A 17254-nucleotide genomic window follows, 5' to 3' on the forward strand; every position below is an offset into this window, starting at 1 on the left:
AAGTGAAGCTGCAAATCGAACGCACAGCGTTGAATAGAGCTCTGTGATTGGTTCGTGTGTCCACGCGCACTGTGAGACTTCATGGTAATGTTTGTGAATACGGGCGTTAGTTAAGTTTTTTGTTTTAGTGTAGGTTTTGGTCTAGAAGAAAACTTGAAAAATATTGAAAGGAAGAGGGAATAATGAAATTTCATATTTGACTACTGCTGTGCAAAAAGATGATGTGTAAATCCTGGCTATACAGGAGTTGCAGCGATGGAAATAGTCCTGCTTTTACTGTGCAAAAAGTGTGATTTTCTTTAAACCGTGTTTGTGATCTCGTACAAGTCAAAATATGGCCATCAACACAACTAAAATTCATACATACATTCTTTCTTACATATGCCTAGCATGTATTGTCACTTGTTTCCACCAGAACTTCATTAAGCAAGGCTAGGTCAATGAATATTAACAAACACATCTTTTGCAACACGATTTTCTTACATCATTCTTAAAGAAAATCAGTCTTATGCCCGTTTTCACCATCAATCCCTAATTTTTATGTGACCCCTACGGTAGCTCATAACAGGAATTTTGTTTCCAGAGCCATTTAAAAATTAGGAATTGATTGTGAAAATGGGTAGGTATTAAAAACCCAAATAATATTAATAATTGTTACTATTTCCGGAATGATTATAGGATAAGAGGACACACATCCATCGTTTTAAACTTTCATGGTCACTAACATAATAATTTTTAATATAGTTACACACGGCCACAATGTTAACTATCCATTTCCGTTTTTGTTCTCTCTCTCTCATCAAAATCAGATTCTTTGCGATAGAACGAGACGACAAGACCGGCAATGGGCAGTTAACACTGTTGCCGATAGTACCCATGTATTCGTAGTAATCCCGTAAATAATAACTAAACCCTTTTTTCCATTTCCTCAGAAAACGCGAAGAGAAAATGGCCGCCGCGGCCGCTGTACGTGAGGCCGCGGAAAGGGAACGCCGCGCTGCCATGGAGGCTGCCGCGAGAGAACGTATGGAGAAGCAAGCGCATGTGGACCAGGGCAAGCTGGAACGGTTGAAGGAAACAGAAAGGGTAAGTAACGGGACTATTCCCACCTCTATGACGAAGCTCGACAGAAGATGCTGGATGCGATACGGAGAGCCGAGCAACCTGTTTATCACCAGGACCTCACGCGTAGTCGCAGTAACTGGATCGAGTTTGCGCACTCCTGGCACACAATCAGGCGAAGTTATGAGAGGAAGTGATGACATTTATCAACGATAGCAGCCCGACGCGAAGTACCGTATTTGTGGTGTCAAGCCCCAGAAGGGGGAGAATTGAGTGAATTGACTATGAGAAGGAACATGGATCAGATAAAAGACAATGCCGGAAATTGGCGTCTTATTTTTTTCGCGCGGCCATCTACCAAACTTTGTTTTTTGATTACAAAATAGTGTAATAAACCAAACTTACTATAACATGTATACCTCTAAACTCAGTCTGAACTGAGTTACGAGCATTAGGAGTTTGATGATTTTCATACTAGATTTGCTTTTTGCGCGCAAAGTTTAATAAGAAATTGCAACAAAATAGTGAGATTGTATGTGTAAACAAACAATATCATCCATTAAAGGCTCCAGACATCAGTATTGAGCAGAATCAGCGCAATAAAAAAATAGCGCAATATTTTGTTGCTTATTGACTAGCAATCTAGAAGGCAGTAGAAGAGAACGCATGAAGAAGCAAGTGCATGTCGACCAGGGCAAGCTGGAGCGGTTGAAGAAGACTGAGAGGGTGAGTGGAGTCTTCATTGAATCCCCCAATGGGGATCCCCGACCATTTATTTATTTCCTAGCAGTCTAGGAGGCAGTGGAAAGAGCACTGCGCCGCCATGGAGGCAATCAGAGTAAGCTTGAAGGAGACTGAAAGGGTAAGTGAGAAAGAGAATTCCCAACCCAGTAGCAGATAGAAACATCTGCGAGAGAGCGCGTAATATGGACCATGGCTTACCTGCTAGCTTGCTAGAGCGGTTCCCTTTTTGAATTCGTTCATTTTAGTTTAGTGCCGCCCACTGCTGGACAAAGGCCTCCCCCAAGGATTTCCACAAAGACCGATCCTGCGCTGTCCGTATCCAGATGTTTCCGCGATCATCACCAAATCCCCTATGTCCGATATGTGTCCCCTAGGTCGTCTCTTACAACATCCACGAGTAGAGTGTTCATTATTCTATTTTTTTGTCGGAACTACAAAGCTTTGCAATACTAAAGCCCGTTTTCACCATCAATTCCAAATTTTTAAGTGTCCCCTATGAAAACAATCTTAGAGAATCTTAAAAAAATCTTAGTACTGAATATAACAACTGACAGTGTGGTTTAGACACAGTTTTATAAGGTTGATTTTGTCCTCAGAAAAAGCAAGAGCTAGCCCGCAAGGTGGCAGAGACAGAAGAACGGAGGCGTGCAGAGGAGCAAGCGAGACAACAACGTTTGGCTGACGAACAAAAACGCGCCGACGCGTTACGACGCAAGCAGATCGAGGAAGCCGAGGCGTAAGTCATCATCATCATCATCATCATTTCAGCCACAGGACGTCCACTGCTGAACATAGGCCTCCCCCAATGATTTCCATATTGCCCAGTTGGTAGCGGCCTGCATCCAGCGCCTTCCTGCTACCTTTATGAGGTCGTCGGTCCACCTTACCTCGAGGCGGAAGTACACAGTGATAAATCTGTATCACAGCAGGAAAATCTCTTGGCCTGTATCTCACCTGATGTTCAGGCCGAAGGTAGAAGCAAGCTTCACTCGTAATCTTCAATCACAGAGAAACTGGCTTTCTATCTTAACTCCGAATTTTCTTTACTGGGAAAATGCTTTTGATATTGTGGTTATGGCAAACAAAAAGGTATGTGCTAGGTGAACTAGCATGGTAATTGTTATTGACCATGAATTATAGACCCGGTTAGCTACATAAATGAAAATATGCTTAGCTTTAAATACGAAACTGTTTTTAGATCACATAAAAAGCACAAAAGGCAAAGCAACAGAATTGTATCCAAAAAACAAGATGGCTAACACCGTTGCTAGGCTGCAGTCCATAGACTATGGCCTAGTATCGGTGTTACCAGATCTGTCGCCAACAGACCCAATACACTGAACTGATACCCGTGATATTGACAGGGGGCACCACTGTCAATACCGGATCGCTAGTTCCGATTTTTGCCACGTTGGAAACTATATAATTAAACAATGGTGGCGCCCCCCTGTCAATGTCACAGGCAGGTCAAGTGTAGGCTGTGTAGGTCATCTTTATCATTAGGGGCCATCCATAAAGTACGTCACACGAATTTCATGATTTTTTGACCCCCCTCCGTCCTTGTCACAGGTGGTCACATTTCTGAGACCCCCCCCTCCCTAGTGTGACGTCACATGTTTTGCAATTTCACATCGAAAAATTATTAAATTAACAGCAATTAGTTTTATTTCCATTTAAATGAAGTACTTTTTTTATGAAATCAACATTATATCAAATATTTGAAACAATTGAAATGTGATGTCACGGAACTTAGGACCCCTCCCACCCCTTGTCACACCATGTCACACTTTGTCAACCCCCTCCCCCCCTCTTTACGTGTGACGTACTTTATGGATGACCCCTTATTTGTTGACGTGACAGAAAACTTATCTAAAGATATTATCTTTCAGAATGAAAAAGGAGGCTGCAATAATGGCTAAAGAAATAGAAAAGAGGCAAAAGGAATACATTGAAAAGCAGAAGTTAAAACATCGGCTGGAAGACAAACGTGAGTATCACACACACAATGCATAGACACACACCTTTATGATCTATCCTTATGTGTTTTGTTGTTGGTGTAAATTTAACTGGGTAGTTAAGTCAGAGTAGATTCAAAACCAACCTCATTATTTCCATCGATGGCATAAAAAAAATTATTAATAAATGCTAATTTCAGACCTCGCCAACCCTGGTGGATAGCATGGCCAAATTATCATTTTAACCTCTTTCTTCTTAGTTTTCTTTTTGGAAAAGTTATTTTTTATATTATTTATTTACCATCAATATCAATATAAACAATCACACCAAAAAATTAACAGAAATCAAAAGTTTTTTACTAATAACCCCTCGTGTGGGCTAAATATGATTTTGCCTGCTACATTCACCACAATAGTTGAGTGGCGGCGGGAATAACCTCTAGTAAATTAGATTGTGTTATTGTAGTGGAGACTCATGACTAAAGTCCGGTCGCTGAGCACGTATAATTTAGTCCAATGACCCCAAGCTACCCATCCTTATCGCTCGCGCTTAATTACATATATTGCTGTCGCGCTCGCACACTCACTGCGGCCGCCCGTCGCACAGTCGCGACAGCACATTACGCGCGAGCGGTAAGAATAGGTAGCTTGGGGTCATTAGACGAAATTCTACGTGCTCAGCGACCGGACTATAATAATGAAGGTGATGAAATATCTATCGGGCCGGCAATACACGGACCGCTTGAAGCAGTCAGGGTCGACAGCTTCAAGCTGCGACTGCACAGTGAACTGCAGAGTTCTATGGACGCACATACACGAACCGCTCGAGCGGTTGCAACTGATTCGGGCGGTCGACAGCACGGTGGATTTTCATCGTGCGGTCAAGCAGTCGCCAGCCATACACTGACTGCTCGAGCTGTCGACAGCTCTCGCGCAGTTACCTCCGCCCACTTTCTTCATTCCACGGCTCGCGCGCTTGTGATTTGTTGAGCAGTTAATACCAACTGCTCGAGCAGTTATCACTGGCAGCTTCAAGCTGTTGACTCGCTTAACTCGCTCGCTTAGCTTTAACCGCCTCTGTGGTCTAGTGGTAAGACCACCTGCTTCAGACGCAGAGGTCCCGGGTTCGATTCCCAGTGGGGGCAGATTTTTCTATTCGGTTTGGTTGGTGGTAGGGCTTGTTCTAAGTCCGCCTGGCTAGCTACCACCATCTTACCTAAGTCTGTCGCCATAACAACAATGTTAACAGCATTGTTGTGTTCCGGCAGTTAGAGGTAGGTAAGATAGCCAGTTCCTCCGTGGTTGAGGATTCCGGGTGAAGCTCGCTTCCACCTTCGGCCTGATCGTCACTTACCATCAGGTGAGATACAGGCCAAGAGCTCCCTCGTTGTGGATAAAAAAAAACTCTTGACTGCAAGAGTGGTCCGTGTATATTGATCACTGACTAACTGCTCGAGCGGTCCGCGTATTGCCAGCCTCAGATCTTCAATAAATACTGATGTTTCCTGGGTAAAAAAGCAAGAGTTTTAATTAGTCCGTCAGTTAGCTTATCAAAAACTACTCGACACGTATTTTTCACTTTTTAAAACTAATGAAAATGTAAAGAGATAAAGCGTGCCAAAGTTCTAAAGAAAAGGCCCGTGACGTCAATGAGTGCGTAAAACTGCAGCACTTTGTGACGTCTCGCGGAACTTCAACGCACTATAACTTAGTAATTATTTGTTTGATTGACAATCAAAAATATATGTGTCCAATATTTTTTTATATTAAAATTGATGGACTAATAAAATTTTTTAGGAAACTAGCCTATTGCCAGAAAATTACTTAAATTACTCCTTATTTTCAGAGAACACCCCGCTTAAAGTGGGCACGCCTGGCCATTCTGCGCACACGGAGCCGGTATACATGGCGGACGGCTTCCAGTACCTCAACTCGGATTCAGACTCGGAGCAGCCCGAGCGACCCGTGCCAGCCTGGAGCACTTCTAAGGTCAGAATATAATTGTTTTGAAGGTTTTATTATAGGACTAAAGCCTGGTCAGCACGTAAAATTTTGTCCAATGACCCCAAGCTACCCATCCTTATCGCTCGCGCGTAATTATATTGCTGTCGCGACTGTGCGACGCGCGCCCGCAGTGAGTGTGCGAGCGCGACAGCAACATAATTACGCGTGAACGATAAGGATGGGTAGCTTGGGGTCATTGGACAAAATTCTACGTGCTCACGGACCAGGCTTTAGCTGTGCGTGCGACTTCGTACACGTGGAGAGTCCACCCCCTTTTACTCATTTAGGGGTGGAGTTTCGTAAAATCCCGTCTTAGTGAGAAAAGGAACGTCTAAAAGGAACCCCCATGCAAAATTTGAGACCCCTAGCACTTGTAGTTTCTGAGATTTCGTGATGAATGAGTCAGTCAATGACTTTTCGTTTTAAATAGATAGATTGTTATCATCGACCGATAAAACCATAACCTGTATAGTTAGGATGTGCGCCACGATTTAAAATGGCCGACGATTTCCAGTATCTATAAATGTTGGTTTTATGAGGGTAGTTGAAAATCTTCAAGCCCGCCCGAACGGACGACCGCGAGCCGCCAGTCTGCTTGTGACCACGGCTGCAGCATCGCAGCCGAAACGTCAAGCCGTGAGTACATAATGCAACTCAGTAATAAACGTATTAAGACCCGTGTCTTACTATTTTAACGGAATAAATGTTATTTACCCGTCTACGCCGGGTTATCCGGGCCTTTTCAAGGCGAGAGTGAATAGCCACTTACAGGGCAGATATGTACCATCCTAGACTGCATCCCACTTAACACTAAGTGCGATTGCGGGCAAACAAACACCTCGCTCAAAGTGGGCACGCCCGGGCATTCTGCGCACACGGAGCCGGTATACATGACGGATTGTTTTGAAGGTTTTCTTTCAGGATTAAGGACGTAGCAGGGATCGTAACCGTATCAACTCAAGGCGGTCAGTATTATTTGTATGAAACTCCATACCACACACACTTATCCGCACCGTAACTTAAACGCTTTGTCTCGCGTTTGAGAGCGCGCGAGAGGCGATACGGTGTTGATCCCTTTCCGAGTTGATAAGTCTGCTAAGAGCTTTATTGTCACCGACCGATAGAACTGTGACCTGTATAAGTAGCTAGTATTTAAATGGCGGACGGCTTTCAGTACCTCAACTCTGATTCAAACTTGAAACAGCCCGAGCGACCCGTGCCCGCTTGGAGCACTTCTAAGGTGAAAATCATCATCATTTCAGCCACAGGACGTTCACTGCTGAACATAGGCCTCCCCCAATGATTTNCAAGAGTGGTCCGTGTATGATCACTGACTAACTGCTCGAGCGGTCCGTGTATTGCCAGCCTCAGATCTTCAATAAATAGGGATGTTTCCTGGGTAAAAAAGCAAGAGTTTTAATTAGTCCGTCAGTTAGCTTATCAAAAACTACTCGACACGTATTTTTCACTTTTTAAAACTAATGAAAATGTAAAGAGATAAAGCGTGCCAAAGTTCTAAAGAAAAGGCCCGTGACGTCAATGAGTGCGTAAAACTGCAGCACTTTGTGACGTCTCGCGGAACTTCAACGCACTATAACTTAGTAATTATTTGTTTGATTGACAATCAAAAATATATGTGTCCAATATTTTTTTATATTAAAATTGATGGACTAATAAAATTTTTTAGGAAACTAGCCTATTGCCAGAAAATTACTTAAATTACTCCTTATTTTCAGAGAACACCCCGCTTAAAGTGGGCACGCCTGGCCATTCTGCGCACACGGAGCCGGTATACATGGCGGACGGCTTCCAGTACCTCAACTCGGATTCAGACTCGGAGCAGCCCGAGCGACCCGTGCCAGCCTGGAGCACTTCTAAGGTCAGAATATAATTGTTTTGAAGGTTTTATTATAGGACTAAAGCCTGGTCAGCACGTAAAATTTTGTCCAATGACCCCAAGCTACCCATCCTTATCGCTCGCGCGTAATTATATTGCTGTCGCGACTGTGCGACGCGCGCCCGCAGTGAGTGTGCGAGCGCGACAGCAACATAATTACGCGTGAACGATAAGGATGGGTAGCTTGGGGTCATTGGACAAAATTCTACGTGCTCACGGACCAGGCTTTAGCTGTGCGTGCGACTTCGTACACGTGGAGAGTCCACCCCCTTTTACTCATTTAGGGGTGGAGTTTCGTAAAATTCCGTCTTAGTGAGAAAAGGAACGTCTAAAAGGAACCCCCATGCAAAATTTGAGACCCCTAGCACTTGTAGTTTCTGAGATTTCGTGATGAATGAGTCAGTCAATGACTTTTCGTTTTAAATAGATAGATTGTTATCATCGACCGATAAAACCATAACCTGTATAGTTAGGATGTGCGCCACGATTTAAAATGGCCGACGATTTCCAGTATCTATAAATGTTGGTTTTATGAGGGTAGTTGAAAATCTTCAAGCCCGCCCGAACGGACGACCGCGAGCCGCCAGTCTGCTTGTGACCACGGCTGCAGCATCGCAGCCGAAACGTCAAGCCGTGAGTACATAATGCAACTCAGTAATAAACGTATTAAGACCCGTGTCTTACTATTTTAACGGAATAAATGTTATTTACCCGTCTACGCCGGGTTATCCGGGCCTTTTCAAGGCGAGAGTGAATAGCCACTTACAGGGCAGATATGTACCATCCTAGACTGCATCCCACTTAACACTAAGTGCGATTGCGGGCAAACAAACACCTCGCTCAAAGTGGGCACGCCCGGGCATTCTGCGCACACGGAGCCGGTATACATGACGGATTGTTTTGAAGGTTTTCTTTCAGGATTAAGGACGTAGCAGGGATCGTAACCGTATCAACTCAAGGCGGTCAGTATTATTTGTATGAAACTCCATACCACACACACTTATCCGCACCGTAACTTAAACGCTTTGTCTCGCGTTTGAGAGCGCGCGAGAGGCGATACGGTGTTGATCCCTTTCCGAGTTGATAAGTCTGCTAAGAGCTTTATTGTCACCGACCGATAGAACTGTGACCTGTATAAGTAGCTAGTATTTAAATGGCGGACGGCTTTCAGTACCTCAACTCTGATTCAAACTTGAAACAGCCCGAGCGACCCGTGCCCGCTTGGAGCACTTCTAAGGTGAAAATCATCATCATTTCAGCCACAGGACGTTCACTGCTGAACATAGGCCTCCCCCAATGATTTCCACAATGACCGATTGGCAGCGGCCTGCGTCCAGCGCCTTCCTGCTACCTTTATGAGACTGTCCGCCTTGTAGGTGGAAGCTTGTACCACGCTGCGTTTTCCGGTACGCGGCCTCCACTCCAGAACCTTGCTGCCCCATCGGCCGTCAGTTCTGCGTACTATGTGCCCTGCCCATTGCCACTTCAGCGTACTCTATAACCGTCAGAAATAGACACACATCGCCAGGAGATGACATCACCCCACCGTGTGCCTCGTCAGCGCAACCACGACCACTCTGACAAGAGTGCCCGACTAAGAAGATTCATCATCGNGAACCTCCATGCAAAATTTGAGGCTCTTAGCACTTGTAGTTTCTGAGATTTCGTGATGAATGAGTCAGTCAATGACTTTTCGTTTTAAATAGATAGATTGTTATCATCGACCGATAGAATCGTTACCTGTATGTAGCTAGGATACGCGCCACGCGGACGGAGCAGCCCGAGCGACCCGTGCCCGCCTGGAGCACTTCCAAGGTCAGAATGCAGTTGTTTTGAAGGTTTTATCGCAGGATATTCATCATAGTTCAGGGCCAACAAAGGAGCGGAGCATCATCATTTCAGCCACAGGACGTCCACTGCTGAACATAGGCCTCCCCTAATGATTTCCACAATGACCGATTGGCAGCGGCCTGCGTCCAGCGCCTTCCTGCTACCTTTATGAGACTGTCCGCCTTGTAGGTGGAAGCTTGTACCACGCTGCGTTTTCCGGTACGCGGCCTCCACTCCAGAACCTTGCTGCCCCATCGGCCGTCAGTTCTGCGTACTATGTGCCCTGCCCATTGCCACTTCAGCGTACTCTATAACCGTCAGAAATAGACACACATCGCCAGGAGATGACATCCACCGTGTGCCTCGTCAGCGCAACCACGACCACTCTGACAAGAGTGCCCGACTAAAAAGATTCAACATCGACCGATAGAATCGTTACCTGTATGTAGCTAGGATACGCGCCACGTATAACATGGCGGACGGCTTCCAGTATCTCAACTCTGATTCCGACTCGGAGCCGCCCGAGCGACCCGTGCCCGCCTGGAGCACTTCCAAGGTCGGAATAAATGTTATTTACCCGTCTGCCGTGCCGTAGGTGGACCGACGATCTGGTGAGGGTCGCGGGAGGTGCCTGGATGCGAGCGGCGCAGGATCGGTCTTTGTGGAAATCCTTGGGGGAGGCCTTTGTCCAGCAGTGGACATCTTTCGGCTGAAACGAACGAACCCGTTTGCGCCCGAAGGAAGGTTATATTTTTTGAAGTTTCACTGTAGGATCCTCATTGTCGACCGATAAAAACGTCTATAGCTAGGATGCGCGCCACGTAAATCATGGCGGACTGCTTCCAGAATCTCTACTCTAATTCAGACTTGAAACAGCCCGAGCGACCCGTGCCCGCTTGGAGCACTTCTAAGGTGAAAATCATCATCATTTCAGCCACAGGACGTTCACTGCTGAACATAGGCCTCCCCCAATGATTTCCACAATGGCCGGTGGCGGCCTGCATCCAGCGCCTTCCCGCTACCTTTATGAGATCGTCGGAGAAGGCTACGCTTTCTGGTACGTTCTAAGGTCAGAAAAGGATTCGTTTTGAAGTTTTTATTTGAGGATTATTTATCATCGACCGATAAAACTATAAGCTGTATATCTAGCGCCACGATTTAAATGGCGGACGGCTTCCAGTATCTTAACTCGGATTCAGACTCGGAGCAGCCCGAGCGACCCGTGCCCGCCTGGAGCACTTCCAAGGTCAGAATGGATTGTTTTGAAGGTTTTATCGCAGGATATTCATCATAGTTCAGGGCCAGGTGGAAGGCAAGAGAGCACGCGGTCGATCGCCAACAAAGGAGCACTTCTAAGGTCAGATTATCATTATTTCTGACCACTGGACGTCCACTGCTGAACATAGGCCTCCCCCAATGCTTTCCACGTTGATTGATTGGTAGCGACCTGCGTCCAGCGCTTCCCTGCTACCTTTACGATGTCATCGGTCCACCTTGTAGGTGGACGTCCCACGCTGCGTTTTCCGGTACGCGGCCTCCATTCCAGAACCTTGCTGCCCCTCCGGCCGTCAGTTCTGCGTACTATGTGCCCTGCCCATTGCCACTTCAGCGTACTCTATAACCGTCAGAAATAGACACACATCGCCAGGAGATGACATCACCCCACCGTGTGCCTCGTCAGCGCCACCACGACCACTCTGACAAGAGTGCCCGACTAAGAAAATTCATCATCGACCGATAGAACCGTTACCTGTATGTAGCTAGGATACGCGCCACGTAAATCATGGCGGACTGCTTCCAGTATCTCAACTCTGATTCCGACTCCGAGCAGCCCGAGCGACCCGTGCCCGCCTGGAGCACTTCTAAGGTCAGAATCTGATTTGTTTTGAAGGTTTTATCGCAGGATATTCAACATAGTTCAGGGCTAGGTGGAAGGCAAGAGATCACGCGGTCGATCGCCAACAAAGGAGCACTTCTAAGGTCAGAATCATCATCATTTCAGCCACAGGACGTCTATTAATGAACATAGGCCTCCCCTAATGATTTCCACAATGGCCGGTGGCGGCCTGCATCCAGCGCCTTCCCGCTACCTTTATGAGGTCGTCGGCATACATGGCGGATGGCTTCCAGTACCTTAACTCGGATTCCGACTCTGAGCAGCCTGAGCGACCCGTGCCTGCCTGGAGCACTTCTAAGGTCAGAATGGATTGTTTTGAAGGTTTTATTATAGGACTAAAGCCTGGTCCGTGAGCACGTAGAATTTTGTTCAATGACCCCAAGCTACCCATCCTTATCGCTCGCGCGTAATTATATTGCTGTCGCGACTGTGCGACGCGCGCCCGCAATGAGTGTGCTCACGGACCAGGCTTTAGCTGTGCTTGCGACTTCGTACACGTGGAGAGTCCACCCCCTTTTACTCATTTAGGGGTGGAGTTTCGTAAAATCCCGTCTTAGTGAGAAAAGGAANATTGGCAGCGGCCTGCATCCAACGCCTTCCTACTTCCTTTATAAGTTCGTCGGTCCACATTGTCGCTGGACGTCCTAGGCTGCGTTTTCCGGTACGTTCTTCTAAGGTCAGAATAGGATTTGTCTTGAAGATTTTATCGCAATAATTGTTATCGTCGACCGATAGAACCGTAACGTCTTTAGCTGGGATGTACGCCACAATTTAAATAGTGGACGGCTTCCAGTATCTCATAATTCACTCCGAGAAACCCGAGCGACCCGTGCCCGCTTGCAGCAGTTCTAAGGTCAGTACCTCTAGTAGGAAAAACTTTCGAGTTCGTTTCGTTGCGTATTCAAAGTGTCATCGAAAAATTTTGTATGAAAAATTAAACAGCGCCCCCTATATTAGAGCCGCCCTAGGGGGCGCTGTTTAATTTTTCATACAAAATTTTTCGATGACACTTTGAATACGCAACGAAACGAACTCGAAAGTTTTTCGTACTAGAGGTACAGAATAGATGTTATTTATGAGCACACGGTCGATCGCTAACCGTTGGATAGACGATCACAAAGGCTACTGAGTCCACCATGGTCCAATGTACTCGCGACGCCTCTAACCGTCAGAAATGGAAGTACATTGCCAGGAGATGACATCGACCACCGCACCGTGTGCCTCGTCAGCGCAACCACGAGCATTCTGACAAGAGTGCCCGACTAAGAAGATTCATCATCCACGATAGAACCGTTACCTGTATGTAGCTAGGATACGCGCCACGATTTAAATGGCGGACGGCTTCCAGTACCTCAAACTCTGAACAGCTCGAGCGACCCGTGCCCGGGTTATATGCAACAACGGACTTTTAAAGGTTGACACTATTATTGAAGAAAATAATACTCTTTGCAGAATTGCTGGGTGAAGCTTCGCATTCACAACTACCGCGGCTTTTTTAATGAAACACGCATGTAAATAAGATTTCCAAATACCGGTCCCGCGCTGCCTGCATCCAGTTTCTTGCCGCGACCTTCACCAGATCGTCAGTCCACCGACCTACCTACCTACACTACGTTTTCCAACTTATGGTTGTCATTCGAGAACTTTCTTCCCCAATTCATCACGTTTCTGTTTTATTAATTTAATATTTCTTTCCCCAGGCCCGCAAGCAAGCCCTAATGATCCAGTGCCAAGTGTCCCAAGCGCACGTGGACCGTTTGTTCAGCGTCCGGGTGCACAGTCCGGACCTGCGGCACATCTTCCCGGACATCGAGCGCGCGCGGCTGAAGCGGACGTCCTCGGCCGTGTGGCGCACGCCGCCCGGACAGCGCCTGCCCGCCCTGCACGAGTGACGTGAGTAGATACACTATTGTACTCCAAACAGAACAAAAAATTACAGAAATACACACCAAAGAGGCGGCACAATTTAGTCCCGGATCTACGTCACGTTTTCTCGGTCATCAAGAGACTATTGTATTCCAAACAAAACAAGAAATTACAGAAATAGACACCAAAGAAGCGGCACAATTTAGTCCTGGACCTACGTCACGTTTTCTCGGTCATCAAGCGCGCGACTGAAGCGAATGCCTCCTAACTAATAACTGCCCGCCCTGCAAGAGTGACGTGAGTAGATAGACGAATTATAATTATAGTCCGGTCTGTGAGCACGTAGAATTTTGTCCAATGACCCCAAGCTACCCATCCTTATCGCTCGCGGGTAATTATGTTGCTGTCGCGCTCGCACACTCACTGCGGGCGCGCGTCGCACAGTCGCGACAGCAATATAATTACGCGCGAGCGATAAGGATGGATAGCTTGGGGTCATTGGACGAAATTCGATCTGCTCGGCGACCGGACTTTAGTCCTCTACAGTGGCGCCAACTGGTGAGCGCGTGATGTAAGTTGATGTGATTGAATTGAGAGGGCACTTCCAATACCCGCTGTCCTTAGTGAGCGACGGGGCATGAAGCTAAGCGACGCTATGTGACTAATAGTTCACGCGATTACGTGAGTAGTTTGATTGAAATGTAAAGGCCCTATCCATTATGATACTATAGCGGCGCCACTGGTCATGCCTTAGTGGTGTAAGTCACCATTACAGCCACAGGACGTCCTCTGCTGAACATAGGCCTCTCAAGACAGATTAGCTGGTTGATAGCAACCTGGTATCCAGCGCCTTCATAAGGTCATCTGTCCATCTTGTAGTGGAACGTCTTCCGCTGCGCTTTCCTGGTAAGTGCCATCATTCCAGAACCTTCCTGCCCCAGCCGTGTTCTGCTCCCGGCCCTGTCCAGCGCCAAGTGTCCGGGCGCACGTGGCCCGGCTGTCCAGCGTCCGGGTGCACAGTCCGGACCTGCGGCACATCTTCCCGGACATCGAGCGCGCGCGGCTGAAGCGGACGTCCTCGGCCGTGTGGCGCACGCCGCCCGGACAGCGCCTGCCCGCCCTGCACGAGTGACGTGAGTAGATAGACGAACTAAAATTATAGTCTGGTCTGCGAGCACGTAGAATTTTGTCCAATGACCCCAAGCTACCCATCCTTATCGCTCGCGCGTAATTATGTTGCTGTCGCGCTCGCACACTCACTGCGGGCGCCCGTCGCACAATTACGCGCGATAAGGATGGGTAGCTTGGGGTCATTGATCAAAATTCTACGTGCTCACAAACCGGTCTTTAGATAGTTAACCTCTTCATTCTATTCGACACCAAAAGTCGTGCCGAGTCTTTAGTTCCGAACGTGCGACACATTTTCCCTGCGACATTGAGGTGCCTAACCATCGCCTATACATATTTATCATCATTTCAGCTGCATTCAGCGCCTTCCATTAGGTACCCATTTTTTTAGGTGAGCAACGGGTAATGCAACCCATATTGAAGCAATGCGGGCCCTACGCGACTACTTAAGCTACGTACTCGAATGATATTAAGTAGCTTGATCGAATTTCAAAAGTAGTGTAATACACCATGGGGCGGCGCCACCGGTCGCGCATCAGTGACGTGAGTCATCATCATTTCAGTTGCATCCAGCGCCTTCCCACAACTTTTATAATGTTTAATTTGTCTCACGCTGCGTTTGCCAGTACGTGGACTCCATGAAGTGACTCGTGACGTAAAGCACTTAGGATAAGTAACCAGTTTTACGATTTCTTGTGTAGTTTTTAATATTATGTGGCTGTACCAAAATGTATGGAAGCTGGAAACATTGTATTTTCGGATAGATCCAGTTTATTCTGTAACCTGTAATTGGTACTGTTTGTAAGAGCTCGTGAAGCACTTTCAGGATCAGTAACAAGTTTTTCAATATCTATAGTTTAAAAATAATCAAGTGAGATCACTTAAGCTGAGTTGCACCACCTAACTTTGATCGTAACTATAACGATAACCGGTGCTTTTTGTATGGAGTTTGACAGATTTCTGACATTTGTCAAAGTTAAAGTAAGATGGTGCAACCCAGCCTTATTGTTTTCACCCTGTATTTTATACGTTTTTCCTTTGTGCAGTGAATCGATCACAAAATCAAATCTCTCAAATGTCACTCCGTTTAGAGAGCCTGGCAATTTGTTTTAAAAGGGTCCATANGTGTCCAATGACTGACAGTTTACCCTAATTGATGATTTTATAATTTTCTTGATTTAATTTTGAAACCATATCTCTTTCACAGAATGAAAAAGGAGGCTGCAATAATGGCCAAAGAAATAGAAAAGAGGCAAAAGGAATACATTGAAAAGCAGAAGTTAAAACATCGACTGGAAGACAAACGTGAGTATCTATGCATAGACACACACCTTTATGATCTATCCTTATGTGTTTTGTTGTTGGTGTACCATTTAACCGGGTAGTTAAGTCAGAGTAGAATCAAAACCAACACTCTTTCCATCTTATCGAATGCGTAAAAAGACTAGTAAATGCTAATTTCAGACCCCAAACCTGGTGGATAGCATGGGGATTGGGAAGAAATCATTAATTTAACCACTTTCTTCTAAGTTTTCTTTTTAGAAAAGTTATTTTTTATATTATTTATTTACCATGAATATTTGAGAAATAAACAATTTTCATACACAGATAAACACACAAAAAATAGGACAAAAATCAGCAAAGTTTTTTTACTAATAATCCCGTTAAACCCTCGTGTTGAGCTAAATATGATTTTGCCTGTGTAACGTTCACCACTATAGTCGAGTGGCGGCGGGAATAACCTCTAGTAAATTAGATTGTGTTTTTGTAGTGGAGACTCATGACTAAAGCGCGGTCGCCTAGCACGTAGAATTTCGTCCAATGACCCCAACCTACCCATCCTTATCGCTCGCGCGTAATTATATTGCTGTCGCGTTCGCACACTCACTGCGGCCGCCCGTCGCACAGTCGCGACAGCACATTACGCGCGAGCGGTAAGAATAAGTAGCTTGGGGTCATTGGACGAAATTCTACGTGCTCAGCGACCGGACTATAATAATGAAGGTGATGAAATATCTATCAGGCCGGCAATACACGGACCGCTTGAAGCAGTCAGGGTCGACAGCTTCAAGCTGCGACTGCACAGTGATCTGCAGAATTTATGGACGCACACACACGAACCGCTCGAGCGGTTGCAACTGATTCGGGCGGTCGACAGCACGGTGGATTTTCATCGTGCGGTCAAACAGTCGCCAGCCATACACTGACTGCTCGAGCTGTGGACAGCTCTCGCGCAGTTACCTCCGCCCACTTTCTTCATTCCACGGCGCGCGCGCTTGTGATTTGTTGAGCAGTTAATACCAACTGCTCGAGCAGTTATCACTGGCAGCTTCAAGCTGTTGACTCTTGACTACAAGAGTGGTCCGTGTATGATCACTGACTAACTGCTCGAGCGGTCCGTGTATTGCCAGCCTCAGATCTTCAATAAATAGGGATGTTTCCTGGGTAAAAAAGCAAGAGTTTTAATTAGTCCGTCAGTTAGCTTATCAAAAACTACTCGACACGTATTTTTCACTTTTTAAAACTAATGAAAATGTAAAGAGATAAAGCGTGCCAAAGTTCTAAAGAAAAGGCCCGTGACGTCAATGAGTGCGTAAAAGTGCAGCACTTTGTGACGTCTCGCGGAACTTCAACGCACTATAACTTAGTAATTATTTGTTTGATTGACAATCAAAAATATATGTGTTCAATATTTTTTTATATTAAAATTGATGGACTAAAAAATTTTTTTTAGGAAACTAGCCTATTGCCAGATAATTACTTAAATTACTCCTTATTTTCAGAGAACACTCCGCTTAAAGTGGGCACGCCCGGCCATTCTGCGCACACTGAGCCGGTATACATGGCGGACGGCTTTCAGTATCTTAACTC

At 46.1% G+C, this 17254-nt stretch overlaps 1 protein-coding gene across 1 annotated transcript in view; it reads left to right on the top strand.

Annotated features, from left to right (window-relative positions):
- Positions 1-17254, top strand: part of Incenp (Inner centromere protein) — a 39960-nt gene that overhangs the window by 17038 nt on the left and 5668 nt on the right. Inside the window, exons 14-18 of the mRNA XM_028308877.1 lie at positions 933-1086; positions 2403-2542; positions 3696-3793; positions 5608-5750; positions 13090-13282. Coding sequence (XP_028164678.1) covers positions 933-1086; positions 2403-2542; positions 3696-3793; positions 5608-5750; positions 13090-13281 — 727 coding nt within the window. The 3' untranslated portion in view covers position 13282. The remainder of the gene's footprint in view (positions 1-932; positions 1087-2402; positions 2543-3695; positions 3794-5607; positions 5751-13089; positions 13283-17254) is intronic.

This window comes from Ostrinia furnacalis, unplaced genomic scaffold, assembly GCF_004193835.3.
Source record: "Ostrinia furnacalis isolate ACB-3 unplaced genomic scaffold, ASM419383v2 OfSCF2566, whole genome shotgun sequence".
Taxonomy (NCBI): Eukaryota; Metazoa; Arthropoda; class Insecta; order Lepidoptera; family Crambidae; genus Ostrinia; species Ostrinia furnacalis.